General features: G+C 39.3%; 1 protein-coding gene across 1 annotated transcript in view; it reads left to right on the forward strand.

Moving 5' to 3' along the window:
- LOC109030581 (Rap GTPase activating protein radish) overlaps nt 1–14,060 on the forward strand; it is a 240,819-nt gene that overhangs the window by 172,233 nt on the left and 54,526 nt on the right. Inside the window, 1 exon segment of the mRNA XM_072298462.1 lies at nt 11,600–11,875. Coding sequence (XP_072154563.1) covers nt 11,600–11,875 — 276 coding nt within the window.

Consider the following 14,060-nt stretch of genomic DNA (forward strand, 5'->3'; position numbering starts at 1 on the left):
AAATTTTATCTTGAGCATTAATTTCTCCACGACGAACCTTAATGATTCTCTTGGAAATGCAATGCAAAGCGTTTATGAATTTATGTAATAAAAATTGCAGAGTTACATTCAACTTCATGTCCCACAGTGTATCTCAATGGAACATGAAAAATCCCAGAAAAACTGTTTTCGTTAGCCGCCCGTTATCCGGAAACTTGTTTTATGCTCAGAATATTTTGAGTGCAATTTCAACTAAATTTAGTTAAAATCTAGGTTATGGGTATGCGTCTCACAATAAAATAAAAACTTGTAATTCCGACTCTCAGAATCTCAATCTATTTAATTGCTTAAGTAACAGAAAAGAGAGTATCTCATTTTGTGCTGTGAAAATCTCATTCAGACAACAACGACCAACAACTTTTTAACAACTTCGTGAATATTTCTGTAAACGCTCTTGACTTCTTATTATTTTATTTTTTACTTTCCCTCTTTCTCTCTCTCCCTCTCTCTCTCCCCTTCTCCCTCCCTCCCCCTCTCTACCCACCCTTTCCATAGTTTCCCGCCCTTTAGCTGAAAATAATCTGAAAGTAGCATAAACATTTGAATGGAGGAAGGGGGAGGGTCAAAAATAGTTTACGACAGGCTGAATCACGGGAGAAATTTGTCACTTTATCTACTATAATTATTGGATAGCATTTTTAAAAAGTAATCAAGCTCATTCCAATGTCGCTAGGATTGTGCAACTCACCTATATTCTTTGTGGTGAAATAACTGAAATCGTGCACAAAATTAAATTTACAAAGGTAATTTTCATTTTGACTTAATGGTTAATTTGGAGTAAAAATAAAACTTGCTTAGGTGATCAGTTTATTTTTGGATGGTGAAGAGAGTCAGAATGCCCTTGGTTCCTTTGTGCAAAATGCAATCCAATTATAATTCTAGTGCAACATGGTAAGAATCTACGAAATCTTTCAACACTCATACTGCTACGGTACAGTCGGCACCTTACCATTGTTGATCAGCTGCTCTTTTACGAAATTATAAAATTCGCATTATTCCATTATTACTTTAAAATTCCACACCGTGTCAGGGTGTCTCGCCGAAGAGCGAAATTCAATGACGTGATTAGATTAACTTATCCATCGATGCAGGGAAAATTAATCAAATCCCTTGTCGCTTCCACCGTTGTCACGCGTGACTATTCTCCCATTAGAAATAGCCTTAGTCGGCGATTGGTGTTTTTCATCCCGCCTTAGCAACGCTGTAGTTCCTTTCACCGCATTTTACCTTCAAAAAAATCGTATGCATGTCTACCATCTTCATTTGAGAATCGGCGAATGTTATTTATCCACGTCTCTGCAATACATTCGCCAGACGCTGAATTTGTGAATTAGATCGCGATTCGCGAAACGCGAGGATTAGTTTTCCGCATTATGAGTTAGCATGACTTATTATATGCAAGCTGGAATTTAAAAGTACGTCCGTGAAAAAGTTCTCGCAGTTTTGGATGATGTCAAGAATAGGAAGTGTCCTCCGTTTCGAGACGAGAGACCGTGCTGCATTTCAGGGTTCCAAAACCTACATTTGTAAATTGTGTTTACATATCTACTTCGCACGGCCAGCGCAAACGATGACGACGCAAAGAAGGTGGCTTTCAAGAGAGCAGAGAAAAGTGCATTAGAACTGGATCAAAGTGAAATGAATTCAAATATTTATATCTAAATTATCAACTGATATAAATATTTTGGAACAGCGGAAGTTACCCAGATAAGACATAATATTTTTACAATATTGGGCAAATATTGTCAGTACTGTCGCAATATTTACACAATACTGACAATATTTTGATAATATTATAATCAAAATTATTTTTTTAGAAAATATTTAAAGAATCATCATTTAGTATTTTTAAAAATAATATGTTTACCCAAAACATCATAAAAATATTTTCAAAATATTTGTATTTCAATACTGTAAAAATTTATATCGTGAGAGTATTTTTAAAATATCAGTACATATAATATTTATATTCAAAATATTTATTATATATTTTAAAAACATTTTAAAAGACAGTAATGCATTGGTAAGTATTTTCAAAATATTTTGAAAATATTTTAAACAATAATACTGCTATTCAAAATATTTTTAAAATATTTTCAATATCCTAATCGGTATAAGTCATCATACTAAATGCCTGCCCATAACGAAAAGTATTAAACATAATAAGGCTTAGATTTAAGACGTAGCTCAAATGTGTTCTTTCTGAACAATTATCCATTATTTTCAACCTTATTATTCATAAAGGTTATTGCAGTTGTTGTCAAATTTAATATAATATAATATAATATATATTTTTTTGCCTCCCAAGAAATTGTTGAATTTCCACCTCCTTGAGGTCATTTTCAATGTATTTGCGCGTGATCTCAGTTTATTTCTTTTTTTGTTTCGTTTGTAGTTCATGTACTGTTGTGAATATTATCATTGAATGAGAATGTTATCATTCATTCACATCTGGTTGTTTATTTTTTATTTTTCAAATTTCAAATGAAACATTTAAATTCAACTGAAGAAGAAATTCTTGATCTCGTGTGCTTATTGGTCTCCTGTAGAACTTGCACTTAGTAGCTGTGCAGCTGTGAGATTATGGCAATCGCACCTGCATAGTCTTTATGAGGAAGACATCAAACTGCAATCAAATGCAAAATGCATCTCAGAATGTCGATGAAAAATTTAAAGAGAAAAAAATAAATAAAATAATAGAATGGTGGAAATAATAGAATAACAGAGACAAAAGAAGAGAAATAAAATGAAGTAAATCAAATTAATGATAAAATGAAGTCAAAGACTAAACTGAAGTAAAACATTAGAGGGAGCAAGGAGATGAAGTAAAAAAACTGAGATGAAGAAAAAAATAAAGTATAAGGGAAAAAACTAAATGAGGTTAAAGAATAGAATGAATTTAAAGAATTAACTGAAGTCAAAAAAATTATGATGAAGTATTAAAATAAATTACAGTAAAACAAAACAAAGTAAAGGAATAAGAAGTAAATAATTAAAGAAAAAAAATGAAGTGCTTGAAAAAAAAAAAAAATAGAGTGAAGAAAAAAATAGAGTCAGCAAGGAAATAAAACAAAGTAAAACGATAAAATAAATTTAAAAAATATAGTAAAGTAAAAAGTAAAATAAATACACGGACAAATCCAGGCAGATGGAAAATATCCTAGTTGCCCGTCCAACTCGACGTTAAATACCGGTTTTAAGTCACTAAAATACATCGTCTAGTGAAGCTCAATCGGTAGGGTCGTCGGTTAGTGTTAGGTAGGTCCCGGGTTCAATCCCCAAGGTGGATGAAAAATTTCTAATCTGCAAAATCGATTCAATAACATCCCAGTGGTTTCATTATTTTTATTTTTCATGGTTTCTAAAATTATTTCCACAATTAACCCTTTTCCACCATCCCCTAGCTGCGAACCCCTAAATTGATTCAATATTGGTGTAGTATTGTCTCAATATTGATATCCAAATACTTTCCCTTTGAAGTACTGGCACAGTATTCTCAGCCAAAGTATTGGCACAGTATTTATGCCAAAAGGAAAGATGGTGTACGATTTTAACATTGGCTCAATATTTAACCAATATTGGCCCAATGTTTGCATAAATACCAAAACAATATTGTTTAAATATTGGCTAAATATTCCTGTCTTATCTGGGTACTCAGAAGCATGCCTTGCAATTTACGCTAAAGTTAATTTAATCCGGTACCGCGAAGGCTAATTACTGAGAGCAATTAACTTTTAACTATCCGAAATCGGCCCATAACTTCAAGTAAAGGTAAATTTCAAGTGAAAGCAATAATAATAAAATGATAAGCCAAAATATGCATATTTTTCATTTTTTATTTATATGTAGAATGAAATAGTCTGTCTCCTCTAAAGTATGCAGTATTTTAAATAAGTGCAATATTTCTGAAATTATTCCTACGGTATCTTCTTTGCAGTGATGATTTCCGTGTATTTCTGTCATTAACATTTTTTGACTTCACTTTGAGCTCAAGAAGTATTATGAAGTATACATTGGAAACACGGGGAGGTAGTGTTATGTAATGAGTAATAGAGGGGCAAATTAACAAAATGAAAGGATGGGGCGGCATTTCTACCGGGTGCATAAATTGCATTTAAAGATGAAAAGGCAAGTGTCCAACAAATTTGTTTGACTTGTTATCGCACCATTGTAGTATAGGAGTCCCTTAAAAGCCGAAGGACTGTTAATTTCATAATTGAAATAAACGGGCCAGTTATTCATGTCACAGAATCGTTTATTAATTGAGGGTTGAGTTTTATCGATCAGTAAGAAATAATAATACGTGTCTAGTGTTTATGCGGAAAGTATTTTCATCCAAAAGAGGGTAGCGCCTGTCTGGGAAACACCACAACTAAACAACTCGCGGGTCATTCACCTTGATTTTGATGAGCGAATGCTCTGTTGCTAATAAAATTAATTTCGGCATTGGAATGGATTGCATCGTTTTCAGCTAAATTGTAAGATTCAGCTACCAAAAACGAATATCTAGAACACTCGAAAATCATGTACATTATTTGAAGGATTTTGTCATCTCAAAAAAAAAACCGGTTGAAAGTTGCTGCATGTAAGAATGTTTAATTTTAAACAAAAAATAAAAACTCCATGCGAAATTTGCGTTTCTGCAATTTGACAACGTTTCACAATAAAGAACCACTGTTTCTTACAGATTTTAGAAAAAAAAAAACATACGCTGTTAGTTTTTCTATGCAAGTAGGTGCTTTTCTTGATGAGCCAATCGTTGTTCTTCATTTCAGTGTATGAAGTCCAATTGGGTCTAATTAATTTTTTTTCACTTCATTCATCGATAACGCCACAGTTCATTTTAGTTCAATTAGTTCAGTTAGGTTTTCCATCCTTTGTAGTTTAGGGATACATCTGTGCAAAAATCCACCCCATTACATTTCATTAATCCGGGACACTTGCTCATTTCCTGCATAGCACGTAGCAAATTCCTTGAATTTTCAAAGGAATCCGTACAAACTTTCTCTTCTAAAAAATAGAAAATGGTAATTGATTAAAAGAAATCGAGCTACAGGCCAAAAATAAATTAATCACGTAATATTTCAAACTACACGGAGATGAGAAATCATAAAAAACTTACAAGAAACAAAGCAAACGTTTCAACCGCCGACAAACTGCGGTCTTATTCAGTACAAAAGGAAAAACAAGTGGAGACTTTTCACAAAATAAAAAAAAATAAGGAAGCTACAAAACTATTAGCAAACTAAGTATAAAGCAAAAATACAAATCTTTTGCAACTACATCTTGGAATAAAATCAATATAAGACGAAGGACATGAGGAAAGAAGAATGATAGCAGTGATGAGAAGGAAGTAGGTGAATAATGGTGGTAGCTCGATTTCTTTTAATCAATTACCATGTTCTATGCAGCTTAGCCTGCGGGGTGATTATTGAAACAGATGGACAAAGCGATAGACAAAGAAGACATAGGGAGGATGGAGCGATCTTATTGGTTGACATGACTGGTTCTTATAGACTCAGTAAGAAAATGATGGACTAACTGTCGGGTCTTTAGTAGGTTGCCGTTAGTTAGTCCATTACTTACCTCCTATGTCCATTGCCACCACCTGCTTCCACCAATAGGATCCCTCCAAATCCCTTTTGTCGTCTTTGCCCATCAGTTTCAATAGTCGGTCCGCAGCCAAATCTGACATTAAAATGTGTCTAAAAAATGAAATTGCCCAGTTAAATTTGGCAACAGCTGATGTGGCTTGGTTCCTTTCCGCCAAACGCGGTCCACTTGTAGTCAATCGTGTGGAAAGTGGCACCCGCAGCCATTCTTGCCGGTTGAGCACGGTCAGCCATCCAAGACGAAGGGCTCTCGGCGAAGGGACGGTTGCTGAACCACGCGAAAATCAACATTTGTCCTCACGTTGGCGAGTAATTTGGTGAGCTCGGAGTCGGAATGTTGGATGAGCTCACCCGGTGAAGCCGTGAGAATTCAGGGAATGCGATCCGATCAACAGGCAGGAACCCTCGGGTAGGCGCGTTCGTGATACCACCGACTCTGGCCGAGAGCGCACCGATGTTCGTTGTGTTAGGGTCATGCAAATACGCCCGTCACACCGTAAGCGCTTCCCTCTAACAGGCACGACGAAACTTTTTCCGCGAAATGCATAAATACACCGTCGTGCTAAGGAAAAACGCCGTACGAACAGGCATTGCAAAATCTCGATTGATAAAACACAAATCTCCTGGTAAATTTATGAATAATTTTCCTCCAATTTTTCAGATAATGTTGTTTCGGAATTTCACCTTACGTTCTTGAAAATTCAAGGAAAAATTTTCATAACTCCCTTAAAAAATTAACATTTTGTTGAAGGTAATTGTGCAACTCTGGAGTGCTTATACAGCGTTCTTTCTTAGCACGGCAGTGCAGGTAAAGTGAGCTCAGAGAGTCAATTAAGCCACTTCTCATGATCTCCAGAGCATCTCGCAAACTCTTGTAAAATTCGACCCGGATCCGTGATTCTCCTGGAAAACTCTCATCTTGACTCGTAAGTCAGGAACTATGGTGCCGCGCTGAGGAAAAACACCAACCGAACACGCGAATATAGCCACATTCCACCCAATCGAATTTTTAATTTTGAGAAAATTTATAATGAATATACAAAATTACAAACGGATATGTCCGGAAGCAGCCTATCTGCATCTCACGCTGCCTAATCTTCTCTCGTAATTTTACTTTTGTTTTGTGCTGAGAACTGAATTACGTAATGCTTTGAAATTTTCTGCAAATTTACCTTATATTATGAAGAATAAACTGGATAAAATGTTGAGTTAGTGTGTGTTCATTCTCCTAAAATAATTGTGGTACAACCGCAATTTGACCGATGATATGGAGATCCCCAATGAATTGTGGTAGTACCGCAACATTTGGGTTTGTAACCTACTTTATTGGGATACTACCGCAATAAATTATGTGGAAATGGTCATATCATCCAACAACCTATACCATTTTTTTTCGTGTATACTCCTAAAATTTTAAGTTCTGGCGTTGTTTCGTGCTCTTACTAAAAAATAAAATATCAGAGGAAATCAAGAAACGTTTCGTGTAGTTAGGCTGATTCAGCTTACATCCGTATCTTCGTGTAATTCTCAGGCATTTTAGATCAAATTGCAATTATAATTTCTCGAAAAATCAGAAGAAAACTATTCACATGTTTTCTAGTAAATTAGTGTTTCAGTAAAGAAAATTTGGCAGCATCTTAGGGCTCATTCGGCACTCTCCCTCAAAGCGGCATTCCGGAAATGAAATATTACCTGGTAACTGTTTTTTTACAGGAAACCAGCGAAAAACTAACCGATGAGTTGATCACTGTACCCTCACGGCTCTTTTTAAATTGAACTTCACAGATAAAACCGTTGCTTGCGTTTTTTCCTTTCTTTTTTTAATGAATCCAGGTCACTCGATTAACTACTTATTGATGAAAATTCAATATTCAGTCAGCTGAGCTTCTCTGAAAAATCGATCGTTCGCAGAAATGTTGTAACAGCTTTATCGTCCCAACAAACCTGATTTTCCTGGCTCCTGGGTATTTGCTCACCCTCCAACCTCCACCCTTCCCTCCCCAATTCCGTAACCCTACACCTTCCCAGAATCAATCTTTCCTATCAGTGTTAGCAGTGTAGGACTGCATAGATCACGCAGTCCTGCATTTATAACGGTTGCGCGGATCATAGAGTTCTCCATTGATAACAGCAGCACAGATCATAAATCGCAATAGAGGTGTCGTGCGATTGGAAATATACCTATTGAGGAACGGATATTATTGGACCCCATCATGGCTTTTTTGGCGATGCGCGTTAAAATCTGAGCTCCAAATACGCAACTCTGAACTTTGGAGCCCCATGGATGAAAGTTCAAAGTAGCCCGGAACAGACGGTATGTCTCTATTACCTGTAACTTCTTTTTTCAGTGTGTCAAAGCATCCTAGCACCCCTGGCCAGACGGCCCACGTTCAAAAAGTGTAGGAAGCACTGAAAAACAACTGCGGGCATGGAAGCCGTAGTTATGGGCTATATAGCACTACCGTCCGTTGCGGTCTGAGAGGCCAGAAGTTACGGGTGGAGCACCTTCGGCCGATCGAATCACTTGAATTGCGATCCCTCACTTGTGAACATTATTCGAGTTTTTGTGTGGATGATGTGTATTTCGTGATTCTGGAGGCTACTAAGGGCGGAAAAACGACCGTTTGCCCGATCGAATCACTGGAATTGCGATGCCTCGCTTGTAAGTTTTAAGTGAGTTTTTGTGTGGATGATGTGTATTTCGTGATTCTGGAGGCTCCTAAGGGCGGGAAAACGACCGTTCGGCCGATCGAATCACTCGAATCGCGATCCTTCACTTGTGAGTTTTTGTGTGGATGATGTGTATTTCGTGATTCTGGTGGCTCCAAAGCGCGGAAAAACGACCGTTCGGCCGATCGAATCACTTGAATCGCGATCCCTCACTTGCCAACATAAATCGAGTTTTTGTGTGGATCATGTGTATTTCGTGATTCTGGAGGCTCCTAAGGGCGGAAAAACGACCGTTCGGCCGATCGAATCACTTGAATCGCGATCCCTCACTTGTGAGTTTTTGTGTGGATGATGTGTATTTCGTGATTCTGGAGGCTCCTAAGGGCGGGAAAACGACCGTTCGGCCGATCGAATCACTTGAATCGCGATCCTTCACTTGTGAGTTTTTGTGTGGATGATGTGTATTTCGTGATTCTGGTGGCTCCAAAGCGCGGAAAAACGACCGTTCGGCCGATCGAATCACTTGAATCGCGATCCCTCACTTGTCAACATAAATCGAGTTTTTGTGTGGATCATGTGTATTTCGTGATTGTGGAGGCTCCTAAGGGCGGAAAAACGACCGTTCGGCCGATCGAATCACTTGAATCGCGATCCCTCACTTGTGAGTTTTTGTGTGGATGATGTGTATTTCGTGATTCTGGTGGCTCCTAAGGGCGGAAAAACGACCGTTCGGCCGATCGAATCACTTGAATCGCGATCCCTCACTTGTCAACATAAATCGAGTTTTTGTGTGGATCATGTGTATTTCGTGATTCTGGAGGCTCCTAAGGATGGAAAAGCGACCGTTCGGTCGATCGAATCACTTGAATCGCGATCCCTCACTTGTGAGTTTTTGTGTGGATGATGTGTATTTCGTGATTCTGGTGGCTCCGAAGCGCGGAAAAACGACCGTTCGGCCGATCGAATCACTTGAATCGCGATCCCTCACTTGTGAGTTTTTGTGTGGATGATGTGTATTTCGTGATTCTGGTGGCTCCTAAGGGCGGAAAAACGACCGTTCGGCCGATCGAATCACTTGAATCGCGATCCCTCACTTGTCAACATAAATCGAGTTTTTGTGTGGATCATGTGTATTTCGTGATTCTGGAGGCTCCTAAGGGCGGAAAAGCGACCGTTCGGTCGATCGAATCACTTGAATCGCGATCCCTCACTTGTGAGTTTTTGTGTGGATGATGTGTATTTCGTGATTCTGGTGGCTCCGAAGCGCGGAAAAACGACCGTTCGGCCGATCGAATCACTTGAATCGCGATCCCTCACTTGTCAGCATAAATCGAGTTTTTGTGTGGATCATGTGTATTTCGTGATTCTGGAGGCTCCTAAGGGCGGAAAAACGACCGTTCGGCCGATCGAATCACTTGAATCGCGATCCCTCACTTGTGAGTTTTTGTGTGGATGATGTGTATTTCGTGATTCTGGTGGCTCCGAAGGGCGGAAAAACGACCGTTCGGCCGATCGAATCACTTGAATCGCGATCCTCACTTGTGAGTTTTTGTGTGGATGATGTGTATTTCGTGATTCTGGTGGCTCCAAAGCGCGGAAAAACGACCGTTCGGCCGATCGAATCACTTGAATCGCGATCCCTCACTTGTCAACATAAATCGAGTTTTTGTGTGGATCATGTGTATTTCGTGATTCTGGAGGCTCCTAAGGGCGGAAAAACGACCGTTCGGCCGATCGAATCACTTGAATCGCGATCCCTCACTTGTGAGTTTTTGTGTGGATGATGTGTATTTCGTGATTCTGGTGGCTCCGAAGCGCGGAAAAACGACCGTTCGGCCGATCGAATCACTTGAATCGCGATCCCTCACTTGTGAGTTTTTGTGTGGATGATGTGTATTTCGTGATTCTGGTGGCTCCTAAGGGCGGAAAAACGACCGTTCGGCCGATCGAATCACTTGAATCGCGATCCCTCACTTGTAAATGAGTTTTTGTGTGGATCATGTGTATTTCGTGATTCTGGAGGCTCCTAAGGGCGGAAAAAGCGACCGTTCGGCCGATCGAATCACTTGAATCGCGATCCCTCACTTGTGAGTTTTTGTGTGGATGATGTGTATTTCGTGATTCTGGTGGTTCCGAAGCGCGGAAAAACGACCGTTCGGACGATCGAATCACTTGAATCGCGATCCCTCACTTGTGAACATAAATCGAGTTTTTGTGTGGATGATGTGTATTTCGTGATTCTGGAGGCTCCTAAGGGCGGAAAACCACCGTTCGGCCGATCGATCCACTCAAATTGCGATCCCTCACTTGTGAAGTTTGTCATTCGAGTTTTTGTGTGGACCATGTGTATTTCGTGAGTCTGGAGGCTACCAAGGGCGGAAAAACGACCGTTCGGCCGATCGAATCACTTGAATCGCGATCCTTCACTTGTGAGTTTTACGTGAGCTTTTGTGTGGATGATGTTTATTTCGTGATTCTGGAGGCTACTAAGGGCGGAAAAATGACCGTTCGGCCGATCGAATCGCTTAAATCGCGATCCCTCACTTGTGAGTTTTAAGTGAGTTTTTGTGTGGATGATGTGTATTTCGTGAGTCTGGAGGCTCCTAAGGGCGGAAAAACGACCGTTAAACGCTGCTCCGGCCTCTGTACCCGAACCAATCCGGCTCCAACACCCAGAACTCCAAGCCCGCAACGGACAGCAGTGCTTCATACTATAATGCTAAGGAAAAACGCCGTACGAACCTTTAGGCATTGCCAAATTTCCTTTCATAAAACGCGAATTTTCTGGTAAACTTACGAATATTTTCCTCCCGATTTTTCAGATACTTTTGATCGCAATTTCATCTAAAGATTCTGAGATTTTCAAGGAAATATATTCACAACTTTCCTCAAAAATAAAAATTTTATCGGTGTAAATTTGGCAACCCTCGAATGTTCGTATGGCGTTCTTCCTTAGCACGGCAGTATCGGCCGTAACTAAGGCTTCCGAAAAGGAGAGTTGTTTTTTCAGTGAATTGAATACATTGGCGGATCCAGCAATTTGGCAACACCGGATTTCCTCCATTTAAACCTATGTATGGGTGTACAAAACAAATGTATCGATTCTTGGAGGGGCTAGGTGCTCCGACAAGAATCGATTATTTAGCAAAGGTTTAAATGGAGGAATCCGGTGTTGCCAAATTGCTGGATCCGCCTCTTATTAAATACTACTGAGCAAGTGAAGATGCTATTTATCTTACGAGTATGACGTCTGACATGTTGATTACTTGTTGTTTCAGAGCCATCCCCTTTGTACCACAACAACCACTACCACGAGGAGTGTCTGAAATGCAACTCGTGCAACATGAACCTGACTGGGCCCAACCAGAAGATCGCGCGCCGTTTCAAGAACCATATCCTCTGTGATCTCCACTTCGCCGACGTAGCGCTTATGGAGAGCTCCGACTTCATGCAACAGCTACGGAGTTTCAAGCCGCAGTCGCTAGGCTGCGCTGTCGCCCGTCGGAAAAGCTCCACCACTCTCATCTTCCCTCTACCACCACAAGCGTGTTCAGGTAATCATCTCAATTAAGTCTCTCTCTCCTTTCGTTTTTACGAGGCGCTCTCAAATGCTTAATCACATGCCAACACGTGATTCGGTTAAAAACGAATTGAATCAAAATTTGAAAAAATGAAGACAGATTTATATAGAGGTTATCAAATACCGACAGTCAAGCTTGATAACACGCAGACCTACAGCATTTCTACAGTCTCGTAAGCGGTAATATGCGCTTTACACCAACTGACCGAATGCACTGTGTTTGGCGTAATGCGAGAAGTATTCATGCAGTCTTGTAGGCGCTAATATGGGCGCCGGACGACCGCACTGTTTGGCGCAATGCGAGAAGTATTCCAGCTGTCTTGCAGGCGCTAATAAACGTTTAACGCCGGCCACACTGCACTGTGATTGGCACGATAATTCGAACTTGCATTATAATAATCGCGGTATCGATTAATATTACTTAGTGTTGTGTTTCGACGCCGTATGAGCATTCCAGCGTTGCCTCGTTCCTCGCAATTAAATCATTTATTTCCGAGAAAATTTTAGAAAGTCCTTCATACCCAAGACCGTTTTTCAATCTTTTCACTTCATTAATCGTCAGAAGTAAGGCATCAATGACTTGTCAACAAACTAACCTAAACTAGTGTCAACATAAAAAGGCGTTTATTTTTCAACTGTTATCTGTTTTGCCAAATTCCTACATTAAATTAACTTGATTTTCCTGGAGCAGATGTTACGGTTTCTTTTCGCGCAATCTTCATATATTTTCTTAGACCTTTCGCGCGAACTTCATGTATTTTCTTAGACCTTTCGCGAAATCCTGATTTACCGGCTGCGCATATTCCTACAGTCATAAAAAAAAACCACGCACAAACGCACAAACAATACATGCAAATCAAAAAATTGTGTATTCTGGTATCTACATATATTTTTGGGACTAGTATTCCACTATAACTTTCCCTCTTTTTATGTTTTATTCGTAATTGCCAAATATCGACGAAGTCCATATTTCTGTGTGTGGCCGTCTACAGAAAAAGAAAAATCAAGCCTCATGTAAAGTCGGGTCGAAAACTTATTATTCCTGTTTTCGACCATAAACGCGCTCAAATTGTAAGTCTGAAGGAAGTATTTGTGCCTGGTTTTATGACATGTCCTTCGAAAACAAAAAGAACTTAATTGCCTTTTATTATCTCACCTTGATGTATGCTACGCGCCGCAATTTTCGAAGATGCTGCCGAAAAATGTAATTAATTTTTCTCGAAACTATATTGCTTGGACGAAAAACTGCGAACCATTTTAACTGTTCTTCAATTTGGTTTGGTATCTTTTAATATTTCTTGTGTCAATTGCAAAACATTTCGCGGGCTATACTAAGAATTAAATTCGGCATTTGTATTTTACATTATACTTCTGCGATTTCCCAAGATTTTTAAAGGAACGCATTTTAAACTTGTCGATAAGGGCCTTAGTTGAACTGGTCGTTATTTTATGATTGTTTGTTTTTTGCAATGAGTTGTTAATAATCTCCAAATTGCTTGACACTTCATAAATTTCAGATAAATTCTCTGCGCAGGAGAAAAAAATAAGAAAAAATGCGCCTAGTCAAATTCAAGAAAAAATGGTATTTCTCTCAATTCTTCCATCTGAAGTGCTGAAAAGTCAAAAAATCTTCACAATTACATTCAAAACTTGATCGCTCCTCAAAATTTAACATCCCATCAACACATCTCACGAAGTATCTGATTCGACCCTACGATAAATATATATTTCTCGAAAGATATACTGATAAGTTCATTCTATTGTGGGACGCACGTTTGCACCAAGTTTCTACAATGTTGTTTTGAGATCGTGCATTAAAATCAGCACTGCGAACTCTGCTTTAATCGGATATCGGAAGTTTATGAGAAGTTATCGGGAGTTCCTCGCCGACTCCAGGCAGCGATGAGTGAAAGCAAAGCTGTCTCGGCAAACTCGAGCCCAATAATTGAAAGAAACGAAGAGAAGTCGAGATAATTATGAAGACTTTGCCCGTAAATCCTGAGTCGTTCAAACTGACGGAATAGAGGCCAACGTTTGACCAAAAGAATGACCCGAAAAAGCATCAAATGATGCTCTTCGGGTCGGCACACCGGTGACCCTACAAAGATGGCGGAACCTATTTTGCGCGGCAAATTCAAATTAAGCGCGGTATTTTTAAT

Source organism: Bemisia tabaci, chromosome 3, assembly GCF_918797505.1.
Source record: "Bemisia tabaci chromosome 3, PGI_BMITA_v3".
In the NCBI taxonomy this organism is placed as follows: domain Eukaryota; kingdom Metazoa; phylum Arthropoda; class Insecta; order Hemiptera; family Aleyrodidae; genus Bemisia; species Bemisia tabaci.